This window comes from Poecile atricapillus, chromosome 16 (assembly GCF_030490865.1).
Source record: "Poecile atricapillus isolate bPoeAtr1 chromosome 16, bPoeAtr1.hap1, whole genome shotgun sequence".
NCBI lineage: Eukaryota > Metazoa > Chordata > Aves > Passeriformes > Paridae > Poecile > Poecile atricapillus.
The window spans coordinates 5,407,328-5,431,639 of record NC_081264.1 but is presented as its reverse complement, the minus strand read 5'-3'; the positions used below and the strand labels follow the sequence as shown (position 1 = coordinate 5,431,639).

The 24,312-nt window shown below is 41.2% G+C and overlaps 1 protein-coding gene across 2 annotated transcripts in view; it reads left to right on the top strand.

The window, feature by feature from the left end:
* Nucleotides 1–748: 748 nt before the first annotated feature.
* Nucleotides 749–24,312, top strand: part of TTC28 (tetratricopeptide repeat domain 28) — a 105,019-nt gene continuing 81,455 nt past the window's right edge. For both annotated transcript variants that reach the window (XM_058851121.1, XM_058851120.1), the window contains exons 1-2: nucleotides 749–899; nucleotides 5,951–6,229. In XM_058851121.1, the coding sequence (XP_058707104.1) occupies nucleotides 816–899; nucleotides 5,951–6,229 (363 nt within the window). In that variant the 5' untranslated portion in view covers nucleotides 749–815. The remainder of the gene's footprint in view (nucleotides 900–5,950; nucleotides 6,230–24,312) is intronic.

Here is a 24,312-nt window from a genome sequence, read left to right as displayed (position 1 = left end):
GGTAGCTGCTTTGCTTGGTCTTGACTAAGACCTGCTTTCCAATGATGTCCTAAATTTGATCTCACTCATTTGACGGCAAACCTTTGGGCTGCTGGCCATGTGTTCATAGTTTGATTGCAGAAAGCTCTCTTAAGTTCTGGACTCATTTTTTTTTCAATGGAAGAGTAAGTTTCACTATGGTAAAGTGGCATCCAATTTTCACTTAGATAGGAAATTTTTTCTTTATCACTTATCTGCAGCAAGAAGAGTCTTCAGCATAATCCATTTTGCCTGTTCATTTCAAGAGGCAGGATTGCTCACAGCAGTTGGAATATTTGGGTTAAGCAAAGTGCTGAGGCTCGCTGTGCTTGGCCAATGCGGTGTCATTAGTGACCAGCATCACCACCTGCGGTCCGACGTGGGCCCCGCTTACTCTCCAACTCAGGCTGCCGCTGCTTTTGGGAGACGCTCCCCCGCCCGTATGGCGACAGAGCGACGCCGGAGCTGTATCCTCCGTGGGGACGGAGCTCGTCCGTATCCGCGGAGAGGCGACCGCTGCTCTCGGCGGGGCCGCAGAGGTGCGGCCGAGCGGCTGCCCCGGGCCCGGCTGGGGGAGCCCGGGCTGCAGCCGCAGGACGTCCGGCGCGGGCCCGGCGCCGTCGGGCGGGGGTGCCCGGGGTCCGGGCGGAGCCCAGCCCGGGGCGGAGCCGGGGCACTGCGGGTCCCACTCAGCCGGGCCCGGAACGTGGCGCCGGGGGCCGGAGCGGGATCGGCCTGGCGGGGGCGGCGGCGGCCCCGGCCCCCGCAGGAGGAGAAGGAGGAGGAGGAGGAGCGCGATGGAGCAACAGGCGCCGCCGCCCCCGGCGGGGGCCGTGGCGGTGGGCCGGGCTCGGCGGGAGCAGGACGCGGAGCCTCCCCGGGTGAGTTGACGCCGGACGGAGCAGCGCTGGAGCGGTCGGGGAGGCGGGAAGGAGCGGCCGGGCCGGGGCGGTGGGGGGAAGCTGCGGGGCGCGGGCTGGCGGCTGTCCCGGCACGGAGCGGGACGGAGCTCGGCGGGGGCCAGGCCCGGTGGCCCGAGGCGCGCTGAGGGGCCGGGCGGCGGTGGGGCAGCTCCTGCCTGGGCTCCGGGGACGCCAGGCCGAGCGCTCGGCTCCCTTCGCCGCGGGCACCTCGGGGTGCCGCGAGTGACCCCGCGGTCCGGGAGCCCCGGGGCGGGCGGGGGTCCCGCCGCAGTCCCGGTCGGGTCCTGCGCGGTGCGGGGCGGCGGAGGGCCCGGGCCTGGCTCCGGAGCGGGGCTTGTGTGCCCCGAACGTGCTCGGCCGCCGCTAGCTGGAGCGGGACCCTCGCGAGCAGAGAGCTCGGATGTCGGCATGGGCATTGTGCTCGCTCTGGCGCCCCCGTAAACAAACTCCAATCTCGCTAAAATCTGCAAAGTTTGAGGGTGAGCCTGTCAGGTGTACTCGGCAGCACTGCAGAGCTCCTTACGCTGCTTCAGTGGCACAGAAAGTTAGCAACTTGGTTATAAGGGCTTCGTTACTGACAGAACTTAGAACCTGGAGACTGGATTCGGTCAGCGCGTCCCTGGTGACAGCAGATGTCACCGATGTGGCTCTGCCCGTGCCCTGGAGCACAGATCGGCGACCAGCGATGCGCTCTCAGCCCGGGCAGCAGCCTGCGCTCCCCGCCTTTGATGTTGCAGCCACAGGGACGCCCCTGGCTGTCGCCAGTGAATGGAGTTGAAATCCAGAGAGCTGGGTGCCTATGCCTCCTTGTCCTTCTTCTTCTTTTCTTGGAGTTGTTCATAATTTTAGTGTCTTTCCTTTTTCTTGGAGGTTTTCACAATCTTAGATAATATCTCTCCTGTGCTTTCATCCGGTGTGAAACAAGAGCTCTTCAGGTGCTAATGGAACCCTTTATAGGGTCTTTGAAAATGGATATGTGACAAGTAGATAAATTCCTAAATGGATGAGTGGATATGCCTTGAATTTTGCCCTAACAGGTGTTCCTCGAGTGAGGTTACTGTTCATGCCTGGCTTTTGCTGAATTGCTGTTTCATCACTCCCTTGTTGCTGCCTCTGTCTCCATCTGGCTTACAGACAGACCTGGGGGAAAGGTCTGTTTCCTTATTGATAGTTTGTGATGTTATGTATTTAACATAAGTTACTGTCACTCTTTCTTTTCAGAATCCATTAGGAATGCCAGTTTTTCTTCTTGCCTCTTTTTGGTTTTTTTCCCCTTTTCCTAATGCTTCAGTAAGTATCTTGAGCTATTTAGATAATTTAAAATATAAAAATTCTGCATATCACACTCACAATATATTTTTTTGAAAATTATAAAGGATTTCTTTAAAAAGTTGTGTTAACTATGGGCTTGCCACCCAAGACATCATCTGTATAAGGCATCTTTATTTGCATTATGTAGCATTAAATAAGAGGAATTACATACAAACCAACAAGCTCAGCAGTGTAACATTGTTTTTTTGATAAAACATTTACTTTTGCACCACATTGTTTTCTTTAGTCCTCTTGGAGCAGAATGTGGATTTACTGTTATCTCTTCTCACATGTCTTACTGGAACTCACTGGGAATCTGTTCCTTGTGGTTTTCTGGATAGCAATATGCTGGCCAGACACCTCTTCCAGTGTGTATGGGAAGTTCTTTTATTTAATGGATGTTCTGTGGAGAGGACTAAGTTCAACAGGCATGATCAATGAAGACAAAAGTTCTTACAGAGTAAGTTTTGCTGTAGGTTCAAATTCCTGTTTGCTTTGGGAGCAGTTGGGAGTCTTCTTGAAAAGACCAAAGAGGATTGTGTGTGTTTTAACTCCACCTGCGTGGACAGCAGGGTTGAATCCTTATCACCTTCTTCCAGAGGAGACTTTTTCAGCAGTGAAGGAAATTTGTTGCCGTGTCTGATGTGAAGCAGATATTGTGGCAGCTTCTGTCTGACCTGACCTCTGTAGTAGGAGCTGATTTCTTCAGTCTTATGCTGGTTTGGAGAAGTAATGTTGAGAAGTTCATGCCATCTTCCACTTTATTAGAAATACATGAGCTTCTGACTCAGACTTTCTCACTAGATCCTCTTCTGCACTTCATTAGAACCTTATTTGTTCTGCTGCACTAAGAAACTTCTTTAGCATTGGTTTAGTACATGGAAGCACCTTCAGTAGCAAAATGTTAGGCAGCCCAAATCTGTGCATTACCATCACCTTCCACTGTATTAACAGGAGAGGAGCAGTGGTGACTGGGAAGTGGGGATGACTTTCTAATGAGTACTTTTTGTGGGTTGGTACCATAATCATAATCTTTTTTTATTTGTGGTTCAAGTGCCAGAGTGACTCAGTTTTACTGTTTTAGGGTTTTTTCTTTTACCTTATGGTATTTTACTGCCTTACATAGTTCTCATGATGTCAGGAATTAAATAGTAACATATTCCACAAATTACCGTCGTAGTTTCCTTTTTTTTCATGAGATTATTTAGCGTCACAGGGTATTAGAGGCAGAAACCACTTCACTTGGACCGAGAGGATGTCTCCTCATGGATTCTTCTTGTTGTAACAGACTCACAGTATGATTCTGGAAGGATCATTAACAGCTTTGTGTGTTCATTTGTTTGTGCATAATAAACTGCCAGGAAAGACAGCTGTTGTTGGACTTGTCTCACTGGTGCTCCTCGAGGTTGTGCTGGGTGCTTTGTGCCCTTGCAGAGGCCCCACTGCTGAGGGCTCAGGAGCTCTTGGTGGTCCTGGGCATGCAGCTCCAGCTGAGCATGCATGGCTGAGCAGCAGAGTCCCTGTGCTCAGGCAGAGGGGTGGGTGAGATGCCACTGCTGCCCCTGAGCCCTCCAGGGCGGGGCTGGCTGTGCCTTCCCACCAAGCAGTTATGGCCACAGCTGGTGAGGAATCTTTCTTGAAATATTTATCTTCTGAATAACTTAAGTTCATGGCTGGTTGTGATATTGCTTGTGGAAGCTGCAGTTGTTCACTCTGAATGTGATAAAAGCCTGGGAGATACACGACATTTGCTATTTTTCATTGTCCCTGATGCAGGTCAGTGACCAGGAAATACACAGGGAGGGAGACAGCAGCCACCTTTAAAGGCACATGAAGAAGCTGCTGCCCCTGGCACCTGGGCAATCATCAGCCCAGTTTCCTGCAGTACCTCCAAGCCTTCTGGTGACCAATTACCTTTCTCAAGGTTTCCTCATCTTTGTGTTTGGACACGTGCCTGTGTAATAGCTGCTGAATCTTCATATTCAGCTCTTGCCCTCGGGTCACACCAAACTGTCCATGTGATGAAGTTTATTGTCAGATGCTCAAAGATGTGTGAGTTATTGCACTGCTTGAACAAAGCAATGTGTTTAGCGCTCGTGTTAGCAAGAATACTATAGAAAAAACAACCTCACAGACGAAAGGAAAAGAGGTTTTGGTTCTGTCTATAATAGACTGTAGCTCAGTCTACTACAGGACAAGAAACAGTACATTTACTGACGCAAAGGAGATTTGGATATTAGGGAAAATATTTTAATGATGAAAATCCTGAAGCAGTATGAGAAGATTGCCTGAGTAAAGCATGGAATCCCCTTCAGTAGAGAAGTTTAGAAGAAGTTTGGACAAATACACAAACACTGTCAGAAAAGAATGGATATAGTAAGAAAAATAAGAAATCAGTAGTTTCTAATTTGAAGCTTTTCTATTGTTTTTATTTGACTTAAGGAAATTAAAAAAAAAAAAAAAAAAGAAAAAAAGAAAAGTCTATAGACCAATTGATCCTAGTGACAGGATGTTAGTTTGCAGCTTGCTTCCCTTTCCACCTTTAAAAATATGCCCCAGCTGGCTCTGGTAATGTATTTAAGCCCTGTGGTTGTTGTGTTGTGGTGACAATATGTGATATTCTTAAACTTTTTCAATCTGCAGGACTAAAACTAGATGACACCAATCTTAATTATAGTAGTCTAAACTTTTAATGAATATTTTCAAGTATTTTATATGTTACAATATGTATTGTATTGCCTGTTGCCAAATACTGTTACTGCACAACTCCCAACTGCCTTGTGATCAGAGTTGGACTAAGATGTTCTTGCTGAGTTCTTGAGTGTCCTTGGGAGAGTAGGGTTTGCATGACAGAAACAGTTACTGACTGCAAAGGAGTGGTTGGGGAAAACGTGCTATGTAGAAAGTTAAATAAGGAGAAAGAGTGTACCACAATCAATGGAACTAGGACTTTCTACAGCTCACTTTAAATAATATCTTATAATTGGAAGGCTTAATTTTTTTTTCTTTGTTATTTTGTATTACCTGAAGTTGTCAACATGGGATGGTGGCTCTGCCAAGGATGACTGTTCTGTTATTAAAATAAATTGCATGTCTCACTTACTTCTGTGAGTGTATGTGGTTCTAAAAACTCCTTCTTCCCTTCCCAAATGTGAATAATTTTTGCAGCTGCTTGTCGTTGGATGTAGAGGTTTGTGAGCAGAGGTTGTGGTGCAGGTTCTTTGGTTTGAAGAGATTTTACACATTTTTCCATTGTCTGTGCATGCCTGTGCTTCTCTGTGATCTGCATATCAAATTTCAGATGTAGCAGCATCATCTTCATATTCACAGCTGCCACCTGTTCTCTACCTGCTTAGTGCTGTAGAATCAAATAGCGTGGCTGAGGAGAAAAGCACTTCTGAGTGTATGGAGTGCAGCATTTGTAAACAGACTACAGCTGCTCTTGTGTCTAGAAGACATCATTCATAGGGAATGATATGTTTTGCAAGACTCTTTCTGTTACTCCTCTACCCTCAAAAAGAGATTCAATAGATAAACAATTTACTTTTTTAAGAATCTGGTTCTGAATTCATAATTTGTTCTGCAGTGATGCTGCTGGCTTAAATTTCTACTCTACAGTTTCTCATAGTTTAATCTCTTTTTTTTCTGAGTATCATTTCTTAACACTAACATATAATTTCTCCCTTTCCCCCTCCCAGATTTCTTTCTGTGGATCAAAGTCCTTCAGAAGAAAAAGTCCTGACAGTCCCATGTTGAGCAAAGCTGAATTTGTTGAGAAGGTTCGCCAGAGCAACCAGGCTTGCCATGATGGCGATTTCCACACGGCAATCGTGCTGTACAACGAGGCCTTGGGAGTGGACCCCCAGAACTGCATTCTCTACAGCAACCGCTCTGCAGCCTACATGAAAATCCACCAGTATGACAAGGCCTTGGATGATGCCATCAAAGCACGGCTCCTGAATCCCAAATGGCCGAAGGTAAGGAAGTGTATTTGTCTTCTGGGGAAGGAGGAATTCCTCTGGGATTATTGGTCACATATGTAACACCCAGTGTAAGTGAGTGCATGTATTTCTGTACTAAAGTCTGGTTTTGCTAAAAGATCCAGATAATAATATATTTTCTGTTTAAAAGTTGTTTGACTTGAATTACCTGTTGGGTATTAAACAGTTTTCTGTGTAAGCACACTGTTCCCCAATGGGAGTATGCTACTATTTTACTGTTTTAACACAGCATGGTTCCAGGGTTGTGAAGACCAGACATCTGTTTTAATGTTTAATGTAGTCAGCATTCATCAGCATCCAGGAACATGTGGTTCCAAAACTTTGAGAGGTAGCATAGAGATTCTTATTAGTACGTTAGAATGATAAGGCCTTTCAAAATACTATTCAAAGAGTGTTTGTGTGTAGTATGTTTTGGACAAACATTTGAAGAAATATGTATCTTGGCATTCTCAGTAAGACCTGACTATGTAAGGAAACATTTGTAAAGAGTAAATGATCTTGGTTGCCTCTTCCTCCTGGGCTTGCTTCCCACCAGCTGCCATTGATTGCTCCAGTAGCTGCCTCGCCTTGGCTAGTCCAGGGCCAGCCCTTTGCATGCTAATAGATTTTAACAGCATCTGCTCCAGATTCCATTTCTCCTGTCAATCCCTCAGGCATCCTTATGAGCCACTTTAGCTTAAGGTTTAAGAGCAGATTCATCACCCAGGTTCCTCTCCTCAGAAAGCAGAGCAGGTGGCAAGCATGGTACTCTGCACCAGCTGGGATCCAAACTATTGAAGTGAAGTTTACTTTTATTTCAAAGCAGATCACTCCAAGTATTGTACTTTGATTTGCTATTGTTTATTAGCCTCTAGAAAAGCTTTTTCATATACTTCCTTAAGATTTGAATTAGTCCATGTTAGAAGAAACTCCTGCTTTGCTGGGAAGATGATTTATAAACTTCTAAGTTTATAAAGTGGTGTTTGGTTTTTTTTGAGACTTTTTTTTCCAGGTTGACCATATCAGTGAGTTTAAAAACATGAAGTAATTCTGTTTCCATTCTAGTTCTGCTATTAAATGTCCACCTGACCTTAAGCAGACTCTATTTCTTTGTTTATTCTTGTTTTACAAAAAGTCTGGAGTCACTTTTACAGAACATTTTGAGCCTCATTGGTGGAAAAAGTACCGGAAGACTTAATTTAAGTTGCTATGATGACATAGCATGTGTTCTTGTTTTAATCCATCAGTGTGTAATGGATATCTTTCTCCGTGACACAAAATGTTTATATACTTCAAAAGTTGCTATCAGTTGGCAGTGGAAGAGTCAACATAGCTTTTGCAGGCATCCTGTCCTGAATAAAGCTCAGCCACAGTCACTGGTTGTGTCTTCCCTTTTATCTTCTCACTGTGGTATCTTTAGTTTGTCAGCACATCACACACTTCCCTCTTTTCTCTCAAACCCTCATAATCCCATTTAGAACCTTGTCTCTGGTTTTTTTTAGATCTTCCCTCAGTATTTTGCTTCAGAGGCCTTTGCAATCAGAAGTCTTTGCAATCTTTTGTTTCCATGGTCCTTTTAAGACTTTGTATGCAGAAACAGATTTTTGATTTCACTTGGGCTGAAGGTACAGTAGTAAATATAAACATGAAATGAATTTCCCTTCAAGGCCTTTCATTAGGTCAAAAGGTCAAAAAGGTGTTGAGCAGAAATGATTTGTAGAGGTTGGAGTTTGACTGTGCTGCCTGCCTTCATTGGCACAGTTGTGATAGAGGTCTCATAAAATTGGCTTGGCTGGGAGTGTGGCTTGGCTTTTACAAAGGAGCAGTGATGCTACTACAGTGACTGAAATAATGAAAACCCACAGCTGAGTGAATTATTTTTTTATCCTCTGCTTGTTCATTTCACTGGAGTTGTGCTGTTCACACCCTTCTACATAGCACTTCCCTTTCACTTTGAATTGTTGTTTCCACAAACCATCTGTAATGACTCCAGATTTTAGAAGAGAATGAAAAATTTTCCCGGAGTCTGTCTGTTACTGATTTGGCAGCTCCACAATGAGGGTGACTGTTGGCTTAAAACATTGAGGCTGTTCACTGCCCCTCTGTCTTCATTCTGTGTCCTGAATTGCTGTTGGTTTGGTGAGGACTGGTTGCTTCTAGTTTAGGCTAGATATTAGAAAAAAATTCTTCACAGAAAGAGTGGTTCAGCATTGGAGTGGGCTGCCCAGGGAGGTGGTTGAGTCACTGTCTCTGGAGGTTTTTAAAATAAGGCACTCAATGCCATGGTTTGGCTGGTAAGGTGATGTTAGGTCACAGGTTGGATTCAATGATCTCTAAGATCTTTTCCAACCTAGTTTATTCTGTGATTCTGTTTTCCTCATTTTCAACATATACAATTTCTAAAATTGTGTATTTGTGTTTTTATTGCATATATAATCCTAATTTTAGCCAGAACAAGGAAAAGTATACTTTAGGGAGTGAATTAACTAGTCTGGTATGTTTTGAACAAGCATTTCAAGAATATCTGATACCAGAAGATAGGCAGTGGTGTTCAGAAGCTTAGAGGAGGTGCAGATGGTTGAGTGAGAGTTTGCAGTGTCCCTACACAGTGCAGGGATGTTTATTTCCTTGTGTGTGTGTAACTTGTCAGCCTGAGACAAAATGAGGGCTCTGTCTGAAATTGAAAACTTGTATATTTCAATGCCAACCTTTATTTACCAGTTTGTTTTTTTTTAATACTTGACTTTTATTGATAGAACAGAATTGGGAAGATAGAAACTTCTGCATACAAAGTCTAAGTGAGTTTATTAATTAGCCAGAAGAGGGAGCTTAGTAGGGACAACTGGTATTTGGTTTGAAAGGCCTGAGTTTTAAATATAGAACATGACTTCCTTTCACTTAGGAAGTTGAAAAATTATTTTGAATGCAGGTTTTTTTGTGTTTTAAACTACTAAATATAGGTTTCTACATTTCTTTTCCTCCTTTGGATATAAACTATTTCTTGGGTAGTTTGTTAATTCTTACTTTTTTGCTCCTACTCCACTTAATGCTTGTTAACATCAGTTCAATACAATCAGTGTCTGAAAGTCATGCTCTTAAGACCCCTACCCCAAAATCTTCCTTTAAATTAATTAATTAATGTTGTGTAATGAGCAGGTATGTTTATACAATGCATATGTTTATCTATGCAGCTCAAGACATGAACAATGAGAAAGTGATTGCAGAGATAAACATCAGATCTCTTACAGACCACAATAACTTACTGTGTGTGGCTGAAACATGTTTATAACAACAGCCTGTTCATCGGCTTTGTTTGAGAGGGCTGGCTTGTGAGTTCTGCTGTTTGAAAAATATTTTGTGTACGTAGCTCTGGGAAATGCAAGGGTAACAGAATATTTCAGGAATTAAACTGCGTTTTGGAAATATCCAAGAGGCAAATCAGGTCGTTTTGTTCTTTGATTTCCCACTGAACAGTTTTCTTTGTTTTGCTGTTGATCATGCTCTAGAAAATTTTTGTTCTATTTCTCCTCACAGCTGCGCAGCCTTAGGCATGGTACATGAAAATGGAGGGATATATATATTATCTGACTCTGATACTTGAACAGTCTTTTCTTAGTTCTTGCTGATTTTGAGATATTTTTATATCCTCACATTATTGAAAAAAATGCTGTGGCTTAAATGGTTTAAATTTGGACCTAATTCTGTGCTAAAATGTAGATTTCACTACCCGTTGAGTGCTGGCTTAGTGCTGTGACAGCTAACAAAAGGTACAAACAGCCTATTGCTACTGAACAATTAACTGGATTTTGGCATTGATTTATTCTCTTAATCTCTCAACAGAAAAGTTGTTCATTAACAGGAGATGAAATGACTTTGTCAGACTTGAATACATTTGGCTAATAGGAACATTCACAGCCTAAGACAGATGGAAGCAAGAATCACAAAGATGGATGTCTTTAGCACTCTGAGGGGTACCTTGATTTTATTTGATTTCTTTGTCCTGTGTGAGTAGAAGGATGCTGACTGTACCATTTAGTGACTCTGTGCTGTTTGAAGCCCCAGGGACTGGTGCTTGAGGAGCAGCATTCCCTGAGAAGCACAGTGGGTGCTGAATGAGAGGGAGCCAAGCTGGCAAACAGATTTGAAGATCAGGGTTCAGTAATAATCTTCGATTATTGCAACTGTTCAAGCCAGTAGGCAGGGAAAAATGTTATTTCTTAAAACAGGACTACCTTTCTGTATCAATCTTTTTGAGAGCTGAAACACCTTTTAGACAAAAGTTGAGTAGTCTGGAGAGTGTAGCTGATGCAAAAAGAATGCCCTGTGCATATGTAATTCAGAAGCAACTAGGAAGAATTACAGCACTTTTCATCAGGCATAAGTTTCTCTTATGATCTTTGTCTCCTCTAATTTAAAATGATTGTGTCAATTTAAAAATGTGGCTTAGTATCTCTAGTGGAGAAAAGATACGAAAGAACAGAAAGGGGAGTTGTGAGCTGTGAAGCCTTTGGGTGTTTGCAGTGCAAGAGGGGTTTAGGTGTTGTCATCTCACTGTAGGGGAATTTGGCAGAATAGCTTGCACTGGTATTTTGTTAAGTGACTCCTGCTGTCAGCCATGTGACCAGGACTTTTACAAGAAAAAGGGACACTTGCATGTCCACTTGCACTTCTGACTGCTTGCCCATCTTTATAAACGAACCTTCACGTGCTCTAGCAATCCCTAACGACCTCAGAGTTTCTCAATGAATGACAAGCAGAGTGCTGAACCTCGGTGGCATGTAAAACTTTTGAGCAAAGAATGTGCCTTGACCACATAACTTTTTTCATGAATAGACTTCTTGTTTTTAATTTGATGAGCAAGGAACTTTCCAGTCCTGTCCTTCAGCTTACAGTCTGTCTTTAATTTGAAGAAAGTTGCATTCCAGTTTTTCAGACATAAAACCATTTAACAGACTCTTTTCACTTTGCTAGAACTTGTGTTACGTTATCATGATATTTGTGCATTATTTTCTGACTTTTTGTGTTGCAAAATTACGGTGTAGCTAAAGTTGGCTGGGACCCTTGGAGATGAATGCAGGGTCAGCTGGAGCAGGTTGTCCGTGGCATTGTCTTTTGGGTTTTGAATATCTCCAAGGGTGGAGAGTCCACAGCCTCTCTGGGCAGCATGTTCATGTGTTTGACCACTCTCACCAAAAAGCTTTCTGCTCCCTCCCTGCCTTTTTTTTCTTTTTCCAATGAGATGTTTAAATAATGAGCATCATGTAGTATTTTGACAGCTTTATGGAGTTTAAGTTTTTCCCAACAGTCAAGTTCACTGGAGAAGTATTCTCTGCACCAGAAGTGATGTTTATGGCATTGCTGGGGGAAAACTGTGCAGATAAGTTGTATAGGTTCTCCTTTTCCTAAATTCTTAAAACTACAGAGCAATAGCAGTGCAATGTGAGAGCAGGGGACAGGGACACCATGGACCAATGTCACTATAGTTACATAATCCTAAAAAAAACCCAACGTATTCTCACATGTACACAAGGAAAATTGCTCCTTTCTAAGAAATCAGCTTATTGCCTTAGAATTGGAAAAACTTACAGAGGTACTCGAGTCTCAGCATGCAACAAATCAGCACAAATTTTCCAAGCACTTACTGTAGGGTTTCATTATTCCGTCCTTTGTTTTCTGGAACCCTTTTGTATATGGAATAAAGCAACTTAAAATTTTCTTTTATGGAATTAACTGCAGTTATTCTACTTAGTCTAAATGCTGTAATGTAAATTTCTTTCCTGGAAGGTACCCCACAGTTCTCTTCCCACTGGAACCAGTTATATTACTGTGCAGCAATGGTATAGAGGTTTCTTTTCCTCATATATCTGAATATCCAAAGCACAAATGCAGAAGTAATTCTGAGATGCAGAAGTGAGGATTGATCTGCAAGGGTGACGTTCAAGAAAAAGTATCTTGTTACCTGCTCATTGAGATTCAAGCACATTACCACTGGATAGCATTTTAAGACATTTGGACTGCCTTCATTTATTTATACAATACTGGGGTTTGTACCCCATAGTTTCAAACTAAAACCTTAGTATGTGTTGTTACCTCTTTTTCTCACCTAGCCAAACCTTGAGGAATTATTGGCCAGATGATATTTCTGCTCAATTTTTAGTTCTTCAATGGTTTGTTCTTTCCATTTTGTTATTCTTAAGAATGAGATATGTATTCCTTCTTTTTGCTCAGCACACAAGGATTGAGTTTTCTCATCTTGGAGATGAATTGCTTTGCTAGTATTACCATAGTAGTGACTCATTGTGAAGTTGTGGAATTGTGGAGGATTGATCTGTGGAGAACTGAGTGAAGCACGTGAGAGGGCGCTCTGTGCTCAGGCGTTCAGCAGGGCCTGGGAACTCATTTCAGCTCTATGCAGATATTCACAATTTTTAGATTTAAGTGGAATTTCGTTAATTTCTTTCCACAGTTGCTGCTGTTCATGCTGCCCATTGTGTTTGTCTACATCAGGCAGGAATGGCTGGCTGGGCAGTGCTGGCAGATCTGGCTCCTGAGGCTGCAGTGTCACTGATGCTTGGCAGCGGAAGGAGGGCAGCTGTTCTGAGCTGAGCTTTCTGAAATGGTTTGCTTTACACTCAGTTATCTATACACATTTGGGTTTCTTTGCATTTTAATTGTTTGCTCTAATTTTGTCACTCTAGTGTCCGTAAGCCCCTTATCCCCATCTATTTTTCCTTTTGCTACAATTACATTATTTGCTGCTTCGGTTAATCAAATCACCAGCAACTGTGTCTCAGATGTTTTTGGTTTTGTTCTGCAGCAAAAAGTCCTGTGTTTCTTAGGGTTTGCAATCCTGGGTTTGTCCCAGCTCTCTGAGTTTACGCTGTAGTTCTGGTTGGCCAAGGACTAGAATTTGAGCAGCACAAGGGAGACTGACTGCCTGAGAGGTTGTGGATTACAAGGAGTGCATCAAGCCCTCCTCTCCTTTGAGAGCTGCCCATCGGTGGCTGAGTGACAAATAAAGAACAGGAGGGGATTCGAGTGGATTCAAGGATGCTGTATGTGGTTTCTCTGTAATAGACAAGAATTCTCTTACAAACCTGCATTTCTTGTTTGGGTATGCAGGCTGGTACCTCATCACAGACCTGTAATCTCAAGCAGTCTCTGAGGAAATTAAATTAAATGGAGAGTTTGTGAAAGCAAGTAGACAGGAGAAAATACTAAAAAAGGAGAAAGCAGGAAATTGCCTTGACTAGCAAGTCAGTAGGAAACACTCAAGGATACCATTTACACAGTGTGCTGCACTGTGCCAAGGGCAAGAAAACCCAAGCAATTAGCAGGGGCCTTGCTGAGAGCTCCCTGACAGCTGAAAATACATCCAGGGCTTAACATTCCATCTTCCTGGCCTTATAGTGCCAACAGGGGTTTGTTCAGGTCATTCCATCTCACTCCCTGTAGCCAAGTCAGATGTGAAGTGTCTGTGATCGTGTACAAGTAGGAAATGCAGCACAGGGATAATTGCTGCATTAAGCACAGGCATTTTCTGAGACAAGAGCATGATGACAGTTCAAACTAATGCAAACAGGGAAGAGGTTTGTGGCAATTATTTTTATTTCCATAAACCTGTTGTTCTCTGAGTCACTACTCCATTTGTGTCTGAGGGCACTGAGGTCTGAACTGCTTGGACAAAGCAGGTGACATTTTTTTTGCCACAAGCATCTTTGTACATGATTTTTGCTTCAAAGAGGAAATTATAAAGCCCCTTCTGTTACATGGAACAATAGAAATAAATGACTGATAGTTCAGCTATTATCCACTAATAGAGAATTTACCCCTGAAGTTTAAAAGAAAGGTTGAACAATATTGTAATTTCGATAATGTAGTGAATAGACACTCTCATTTCAATTTTATTTTCTGGTTTTATGTTACTTTTGAACTCTTCCTTTCTTCCCTTCACTCAGGAATGTCAGGTTTCTGTCCCATTCAGTCAAGTAACTCAAGTAACTGAATTTCTCTTGAAGTTATTCAAAGTCTATCATAGACACAAAATTTTTATGCTCTTTAGTGCAGTTATTTTTGTAATTTCTGATGACTTTACCAGAAGTTGGCAGTGGTATGCAAATTCCTATATTGCTTTTTTCATTCTAAAACAGTTGAGGAACCAGCTCATAGAAAAAATAGATCATATGAATATTGGTGTATATATAAAAAATAAATATGTATAATAAAGGCATTTTTCTCAGTGTCCAGTATTTGAGACTGTTCTCCCCAGGCAGTGTATCTGATGGCTTTTGTTAGTCTTTTCAGGTCAGAATTCTATGTGCTTGATAGGTCTGTAACTGAAAACTATTCCTTTAGTTTTTCTTGTGTTAGAACTAATACAGTGCTCACTTCCCCTGGTGGAAAACTTATTTTTTATTTAGACAAGTGTTAAATTCATGGTTTTATGATTCATTTTTAATGAACTTCTTCAAAGATGTATACTAAGCCCTAGATATTCTGGATGCTAACAAAGGGAGAATGTACTTGGATGAAACATTTGTTAAGAGAAGCTTGTCTCATATGGGAAGTGGAAAGAAACTTTCTTGAAATGCTGCATTAAGTGGGTACTTCAGGCATAATTTTCCAACTTTTTCAGAGTGAAAAAAGAGGTTTAATTTTTGCCATGGGTTATGTAATCCATATTTTACTCCTTGTGGCTATCTGCTTGCAAGCTTTTGTCCTTCACAAATAAAACATGAAAAGCAGTGCAAGACATAGCAGAAAGGGGAATGTGAATTATACAAAACCAATCATTAAAAAATATAATGATAATTTAATAATCACTAATTTACACAATTAAAGGTGATTTTATAAACCTACATCCTCATAAGTACTAGGAGCCATGTGTAACAGAATCATACATAGCCTTCTTCTGCCTCCTTGAGAGCTCTGTTCCCTTCAGCTGATTGAAGGTGTTGGCTCTTCCATGGGAATTGCTGTGCTGAGACTGAAGGGCCACAAATGGAGTTCAAGCTCTGATGGGTGTGAGATATTTAAGGAAACAGGAATTGTTTAGTTCTTAACTAAACCCGTATCCCTAACTGGGATTATTTTCCTGACAAACATGTCAGAGATCCAGAGGCTTTCTATCCTCGAGGTTACATTTGAGTTGGTGTATCTTCATTATCACTGATGGATTTCTCAAGAACTGGATTTCCGAGCCCATTTGTCCTGTGAAGCCATAGCATCTAGTGGAATTCAGTTTCATAATTTTTTAAAATGTGTGAAAAAGCTGCTAAAAGGTGGTTTTATTTCTGTTACCATGGTAACATTCAGTTCTGTGTTTGCTGGACAGCTCCCCCGTGAGTTGGGCAGAGCAGGGTTGGGTCCTGCCTCACTCTGTTGGACTTTTGTAATAACTCAGGATAGGAATTCTGGACACATTTTCTTATTTTTACTTTCTTTTTTTTTTTCTTGCACTGTAATTCATTCTTAATTGGTCCATAGTACAAAATAATGGTTTTCCTTTGCTTTTCCTTTTCCATAAGAGTAGGAACTGGAAAACAAGCTAATATCAGATTTGGTTGTAAGTGTAACCTTTAGCCCCCCTCAGTTATCACACAAGAATATCTGTAAACTTCTTGATTAGCTTTTGGTTTTCATTGCTTAGACATCTTGTTTTGGCCCTAATAGCTCTCCTGCAGTGAGCAGTGTTACTGGAGGTTTGTAATCACTAATAGTGATTAATTTTAATGACAGTTGCCCTGAATCCTCTCCCATGCCTTTAGAGATACATGTCAAGCTTCAAGGCCTCTTACTCATTTAAATCTTTGCTGGGAACACAGAGTAGTAGTCTCACTCTGGAGAATTCAGATGTGCAATGTGCTCATGTTTATTTTATGGTGATACATCTCATTCAGTTGCCATTGTTACCAGGCTGTGCAAGGAAATTACTTTTTATCATGAGTAGGGTGGATAGGAAATACATGCAACTGTATTTCAGGGAGTAAATTTTTCATGGTTATAGCCCATGGGTACTAAATAAAAAATGTCAGCTTCTTGGATTTGCTTGCACTCTGAAAGTGCGCTGAGAAATAATGGCTTCTGTGACTGTTTGGGAAAGGACAGCTACAGCACTGAGCCCTCCTAGGCTTAAAGCAGAAAATATGTGCACTTAACTCAGATGGAAATGTTTGGTATTGCAAGGTACAGTTACTGAGGCTTTGGAAAGCTGTAACAGAATAGGGAATGCAGCAGAAAAGGAATGTGGATAAGAGTAGTGTGTATTGTAAACGTAGCTTTTAAAAAAGCCTAAATTAGTGTTCCAACAAATAAAAAAGAAATCGGTTGCCTGTATGATTTTGTGCCCTCCCACATTCGTTCTGCTTCATCTCACCCTTGGGCTGCACTGAGTGAGGATACTGATCCTGGAGTCTGCAGAGGGAGCAGCAGCGAGCATCGAGCTCTTAGTTAATGATCCAAACCAGCAACTCACTCCTGGCTCAGGCACATCCATTGTCTCTCGTGCTCTCACACAATTTCTCCTCCCAAATACTAATGGTTTTGTTCTTTTTCTGTGTCCTCACACAAAATTGTGTTTATACTAAACAGAAAAAAACCAAAACCAAACCAAAAACAAACCCACAGAAATGCAATTTTTATTGTTTGTAATTTAGAGTGCTCAGTACTGTTAAGTACAGTGATAAATCATATCTGGAACTATAAATATTTTTATGCATTTGTGAATACTGTGCACATTGTGTTGGGTTTGGTTGGTGCTTAATAAAAACAGGAAAATTTTAAATTTGTATGAAAATAACCATCTGTATTTCACTAATTAAAATTTTACTGCAGCTCCTGTGAATTCATGTTTTATAAAATCACACTGTAGAACAGAAAGAAACAACTTGAGTGTAGCAGATCTACAACTCTCCATTCTGTTAATCTGAGACTGTTTTGCTGGGAAGGTAAATGCAGTGAGCTCACTGGTCTTTCAAAGGCTGAGGCCTCTGAAGGGCTTTTGTGTATGTTTAACTGAATTTTTTGCTTTCTATCACAGTAAAGGAGGTGGTATTTACATTTTACTTTAGGCACCTCTTTGAATCTCTGTAGTGCTACAAACCCCCAGAATTCTAGCACTACAACATAAAGAAAGCTAGTTACTTGAAATAACTTATTTCCTTACTTTGGGGTTGCCCCAGTCCCTTGGCCTCTGAAGTGAGCAGAAGCATTGTTCAAATATTCACACTTTCAATATTGTGTAGCCTTCAGGTTCAGCCTGAGATTGTATTTGAGGAACTGGCTCTGAAGGTGAGGAACTCACTCTCGTCTGGGAGCTTCATCTACTGGTTTTTGGTGAGGTGGTAATAATAAAAGTGGAGAAACACATGTCCTGACTGGGACATGTGCTGAGATCTGTTCCTTCATGCAGTTTTCTGGCTGTAATGTTTGAGGAGCTTGTGAACATATGTTCAGGTGCCTAATATTCCATGGCTAAAGCCTTGTTGGGGGCATCTTAGAGCTACAGAAAGTGACAGCATTCAAGACAATGCCAATGAACTTTAAGCAGCTGTAGGCTTACCTGTAGTCTGCTTTCCAAATAGGTTTCAGTTATGTTATTCAAGATGTTACACCTTATAACATCTTGTAACATCTTATTCAAGATGTTCTGAAAAGTAAAGATCTAGTAAATATATTTTCAACTCTAGTTTTTTGATATTGCTATAACTGGGTGAACTGGGGAACTGGCTGATGCATTCCAAGGGATTAATCAAGATAATTTTTGAGTTAGTTTGATAGGACATGATTATAAGCTTAGCTATGAAATAAGAAGATTCCTGTTTTTACATAACTAAATAGTAGTTGATGCTGAAAAACTCATGCTTAGAACACTGACACTTTTCTGAAAGATAAGTATGCTAAATAAAAGTGACCTTGATTTTGAAAGGAGCAAGGGGAATTGCTAATAGAGAAGATGATGAATTAAGATTATCGTCTATTGAGCTGGTACTGGCACCACCCACAGCTGTCACAGTGGTAGCCAAGCTTCAGGAAAGGAGAACACCTCTTCAGGCAGGTGGAGAAGGTGGGTGGACACAGCTATTAGAGGATAGCCTTGATAGCCCCCTCCATTCTGCTGTAGCCATTCCAAGAGGATAATTAATCATGCTGGGCTGTGTCTCAATCTAGAGTTGATGCACTGCATTCTAATTAAACTCATTAGTGCTCCATCTCTATGATCACAGGATAACTTTTCTTTAAAGCTTCTTTAAAGACTCTTGTCAGGAATAACTTGCCATGAAAACAGACACAGAACTGAAATTCAGGAACATAAATTTCCTTGCATTGCTGTTACAAGTGAGGAAGGACCAGAAATATTCAGGATTCCCTGAGTCAAAACAAACCACCTTGTAACGGTCAGAGTAGGAGTGCCAGAGTGAATCTTCCTTCTTTCTTTTTTTAAATCTGATTTATTTATCTGACCTTAATTCTAAGGTCTTTTACTTTGTCTTCAGCTGGGATTCTCTTTGTATCACATATTTCTCTACCAGAAGTAAAAAGGAAAATACATTATCTCTGGAGTATCGTATGTGGCAATTAATTAATCTGAGATTTTTCCAGGGGAAGAGGTAGTGTAAACGAAACATGTACATTTCAGTGTGAGAAACACTACATAGTTACATGTATATAGCATGTTTTAATCTTTATTAATATAAAGCAAATTACTTAGTTTAAACACTGGTCATCACTGGAAAAAATACTAAAATAACAATAACAGTAACAACAACAACAACAACAACAACAACAACAATAATAATAATAATAATAATAATAATAATAATAATAATAATAATAATGGATGAAAAGGAACTCAAGGGCATTAACTGGGTGACCTTTCCAAGAGTGCTCTGACGTTGGGGGCAGGCAACAGGAAAAAATTGCTTTTTTGTTTGGTGGCAAGGTAATTTGAAATCATGCAAATGTCCTCACTTTTCTGTTCTGGAACATTAGACTGATATCTGGAAATGCTCTGGTGGCAAGCAAAGGAGATGTCAGTGGAATCACTGTATCTAGAAACGCAAGTACTGTCTTGGGAGAAGTGGATTTATGGGCTGCTGCTGCCTCGAGCCAATGTGCCTGGTAATTTGTGATAGAGCTGGCTTCTGGCTTTGTCCTGTTTCTGTGGATAACCTCTGCATGACCCTTGCCTGATGAGTGAGTTGGCTCTTTTGCACAAAGAATACCGAAATTTGTCATTTTAAAATGTCAATCTGTTGCAATTTTTCTCCACCCTTTGACAATTAAGCCCTATTTAAGAGGAATCAAGACTGGAGACCTTGTTTTTCACCTCTGTTAATGAAATTATTGCAGGGAAATCTTGCAGCCTTATCTCTCATTGTGACTTCATTACCAAGTTGCAGTATCTGTATGTCTGTTTCCTTCTGGCTGATTAGTTTGGGATTGATAACAGGAGTTGGAGCAGAGAGCCAGGTTTGGTAAATTCCAGGGTCTAATCGTGCAGCAGTTCTTGGCTCCAGGGCTCTCCACCAATGAGTGTGTAAGTCATGGACCTTTGCTCTTGGCATTTGTCTGCCTTTCTTTAAAAGGTTTTGAAAGATTTTGAACATGAATGTTTTTCAGGTAATAGAATTATTTTTCTTCTGATTCACCCTACAATGTAAAACCTATTTTCTTAAGTGTGCCAGAGAGCTTTCTTGCTGCTGAGGCAGTGTTAAGTAATGAGTATGACACAAGATGAGCCATTAATCCCATCTCCAGAGAGCAATCAATCTGTACAGTGCCACCTACTATTACTCACAGCAAAGAAAAACAAACGTAGGTTTCTTTGGGAAATACAGATTTCCCCATTTCCAGGTTGCTAAAGAGTTAAAAACCCACTGTGAATAAAAGGAAAAAGTGTTGTTCTGCTGAGAAGTAACTGAGTAGTTACAGCCTTGTGCAGAGCAGATCTTTACAGGCAGGATAGAGTAGAAGCAATTTAGGAATGATTTGAAAACTGTTTTTGAGTAATGGGTGTGAGTGGGAGAGAGCGCAGCACAAGAGATGAAACACTGAACAAGATTTTGCAAGGGGAAAACTTTTGGGGCTGGAAGTTAGCCCTGTTCCCCACAGGGATGCTGGGGCTCTGTTTTGGTGGTCTGTACAGTAGAGACTGCGCCTTGGCAGGCTGAGGAGTGCATGATGTCATGGGATGCAGAACACATGCACGGAGAGCCAGGAACTGCTGTTCGCGCCGCAGCGCTGCCAGATGTGTGCGCTGGAACGCACTCGGAAAAATGGAAAAACCAGCTTTGTAAAGATGCTGAGAAATGTCCTGTACTGAGCCTGCTCTCAGCCACGGTATGTGCCGAGTACAGAAATGCTCCATGGGGCTTCTCAGTCCTGGAGCCCAAGTTCTGCTCTTGGGAGCAGTCCGTGTAGAATGCCTTTCCCAGTGCTTTTATGTTGTTCAGAGATGAGCTCGGAGAAATTCCTGTTTTATCCAGAAAACATACCGAGGGCTTCTTCATAGGAATTGTGTGTAGCAGAGGAGATTCAAAGGAATCCATTGACTCCAATTTTCACTTGTACTTCCTATTAAGAATGGTTCCACATTCGAGCAGAGGCTCTGGTGCCAGACATTGCTCTCTTTACCATTGCACAGCTCTCTCTGCAGGTTAACTGACCTCCAGGAATTATTTGAATCTCTTACCCAACAGTGCTTCACATGCAGTAATGCCAGAGGTGGGTTTAAGCTTTTCTGTATTTCAGAGTGAAATTACTTTGGGTTTATTTTCTAGATTTCTTTCCCCCTAGATTTTGAGGTCAACTGAGAATATTTTTATTCAGTACAGAAGGTATTATCTGGTCATTGGTGTACAGAGAGTTAAATAAAGCTTTGCTTCTCCCTCCTTTTGCACAAGCTTTAATTAAAGGGAGGAGGGGAGATGCTGGAAGGCAGCAACAGGAGAACGCCTACAGAAAGTCAGGAATTCTTTATCCAAATGGGACAGCGTTTCAAGCTTGAGAGATTTTTTTCCTGTTTTATATATGTTTTTATGTTTACTGATGATTTTTCCTGCTAAAAGGATCACTGCTAACTAATAGTATTATAACCTTGCTGGTGTGTATACAAGACTACAAAGAAGTCTCCTGTAGTAGTCACATAGGTAAATTGTCTCTCTGGACTCCTTGGAACTGTGCCATTCTGAGGGATCTGCTTAAGAGTACTCTGATGGTTGTCTCAGAGGAATGTGAGACCTGTGAGTTGCCAGAAGGTTCATACTGTACACTTGTTGAGCAGAAGTTGTTCTGCTGAGCTCAGAGACTGTACCACAGCAGGGATCTGCTTCCTCCTGTCTGGGATGCCCAGGCATTTCTGCTGTGCTGGTGAGGACAAGTGCTGGCAGTGAGACCCTGTCCTCAGCATGCGGTGGTGATTCTCCAGCTGGAAAACTCAGGAGGCAAATTGTGTTCTGTGCCATTTTAATAAGGAAGGCACAGCCCTGTAAGTGTCCCTGTGCTTGGATAGGTGTGATAACTTCTCCCAGACTTCAAGGCATAAACTTCTAACAAGTGGCATCAGAAAGGAGTTTTCTTCCTCATAAACAAGATGCACCATTTGCTGTCTTCTTCATCTTGTAGAAGATGGATCTACAAGAGGTATGTTCCCAGATTTTGTCTGTTCTCTCAGAATGATTAGGACACCCACCACAGCAGAATAAATTACTGATTTAATAGGCCAGGCTGTTAGATTTAGGGACCAGCTTGTCTATCTGATATGGTGTTCCTGTAGCACCGCAGCTGAGGCTAGCAACAAGAAAATTTTATTTTGTTTTATTTTGTTTTATTTTGTTTTATTTTGTTTTATTTTATTTTATTTTATTTTATTTTATTTTATTTTATTTTATTTATTCTGATTTTTATTGAGCCTGGAATTATTTGGAATAAACCACTCTATAATTATTTGGAATAAACTGTTTCAGTTTTAGGACATTAAAGTCATGGTTATTAGGCCTAAGCCTTTATACAGCTTAATTAGAAGGAGAAGAATAACAGCACATTTCTCTGAAGTGTAAATATGAGCTTATTGGCAGCATTTTACCTAAACTGATGTTTATAGAATGGTGGTTGGGTAGCAATGTGAAAATCTGACAATCACTGCATTTCTGACAGCCTGTTACAATGTCATGTTGAACATAGTGAAAGTCTGTGCCCAGGCAGAGAGAATATATCAAACTAATTTGTCTCTCTTTTGTCTGTCATTGCTTGTACATGCAGCATATAAAGAAGGCATCGTGTAGCAGTGTAATTCAAGATCTGTTGAGTCTTTTCCACTTCTCCTAGATCTTAATAAATAGAAAATTTTTTTAGTTAATTCTTCCCTTTTCTTATTTTTATTTATGTCATTCAGGTATTTCCCTCCTACATTTGTTTTTTAAATATTTCTGACACACATTCAGAACCTGCTGTCAAAGCCACTGTATCAGGTTAAAGATATGTACCACAATCTTTTTTCCAGCTATAATTACTTAACTACATTTTGGTTCTAATTGTGTTTTCCGTTCTGCATGGTGAGGCCTGGGTTCTGGGTCTGTGGGTGACACCAGAGTCCTTTTTCTGAGGGCTCCAGACACATCAGCAGAGACATTCTGGGGAAGCAGATAATGTTATTTTTTCCTGTTTTCCCTGTGCTTGTGCAAAAAGCCTCTGTTTCTAAGGTATCTACTTATAACCTCACTTTTTAAAATGGAAAAATCTGTGCTGGAGAAAAAGAGAGGTTAAATGAGTACAAGTGAATATTCAAGACTGGGTTTTGGGTCTGTTGTGGGGTCACCTTTTGTAATAAAACTTCAGTAAGAAAAGATGCTAATTGCAAAAATAGATTATGGAGTAATCTAGTATCTAGTAATTAACTTCCACTTACCTAACCTTCAAAAAAGTACTTTAAATCAATCTGTCATCAGTAAGCACTTTTATGTAGGTGCAGATTGAATTTTTTTATTTTTTATTCTTGCAAATGGCTTACCCCTCACCTTTCCTGTCAGGCATGAATGAAAACTGCTGCATGGTTGGCTCCTTCTGTTTCTCCATAGAGAAAAATTTTAGGAGCACTTATGCTTGTTCAGTGCTGGATATTTGAGCACATGAAGGTAAATGAAGCAGATGTGTTCTGTATTTTTAGGCTGGAGCCAACATCTGTCCTAGTTATTCTTAAATGCTCTCAGAACTTTATGCAGAAAAATGCCAGTGAAGTCAGGTTCTGACTGAAGTCAGCACTGTGCTGGCTTGGACACTGTAGGACAAAGCTGACTGGGGTTGCCTTGGTCACTGACAGGGTCTCAAGGTCCTAATTTGGTGAGCTCTCCTAATTTTAGTTTAAAGCTAACTAAAACTGCATCAGAAACTCTTGTAGTGCTGAATTGGAGATGATGCTTCTCAGCAAACTGCACTAGATGATTGTTTTAGGTCCCTCCCAATTGGAACTATTCTGTTCTAAGAATCTTAGATGTGACTCCTCAGAGTGGCCAAATTGTCTCTGCTCCAATGATTTCAGTGATGCTGTAGGGTTTTACAACACCTTAAGGTTGTTTCCCACTTTTGAAATGGTTATCTCTGACATGGCAATGACAAGGTATTCTTCAGATTAACTGTAGCCTACAGAAGGAATTGCTCTTCGAACATCTATCTTTCTGAAGAAGATTTATCTGATTCTGGTTTTGAGGGTTTGTTGGCTGTCTGTGGACACTTTGTCATTGTAGAGGAGTTCAGTTTATTTCTCTCTTCTCTTACTGCTGCAGCAGTGAAAAGGGCAGCTGTGAGATACAGCATGCTGTGCTTTGGGAAGATATGGTGCTGCATATGGATAAATTGTGTCACATCTCTTATTCATACAGTGCTGGCTGAAAATGTGAACAGACACAAACAAAATTCCTGGTACACATTTTACAAGAAAGTTCAGTGGGTGAACTGCCTATCATTCTAAGTCAGTAAGAAAAGAGTCCTTTGAGAGTTTTAAGTGCTGTTTCTGACTGTTATGAGATCTTTTGTTGAGTATCTTAAGGCTCGGGAGTAGGATAGCTTGTGTAACATGCTTACAT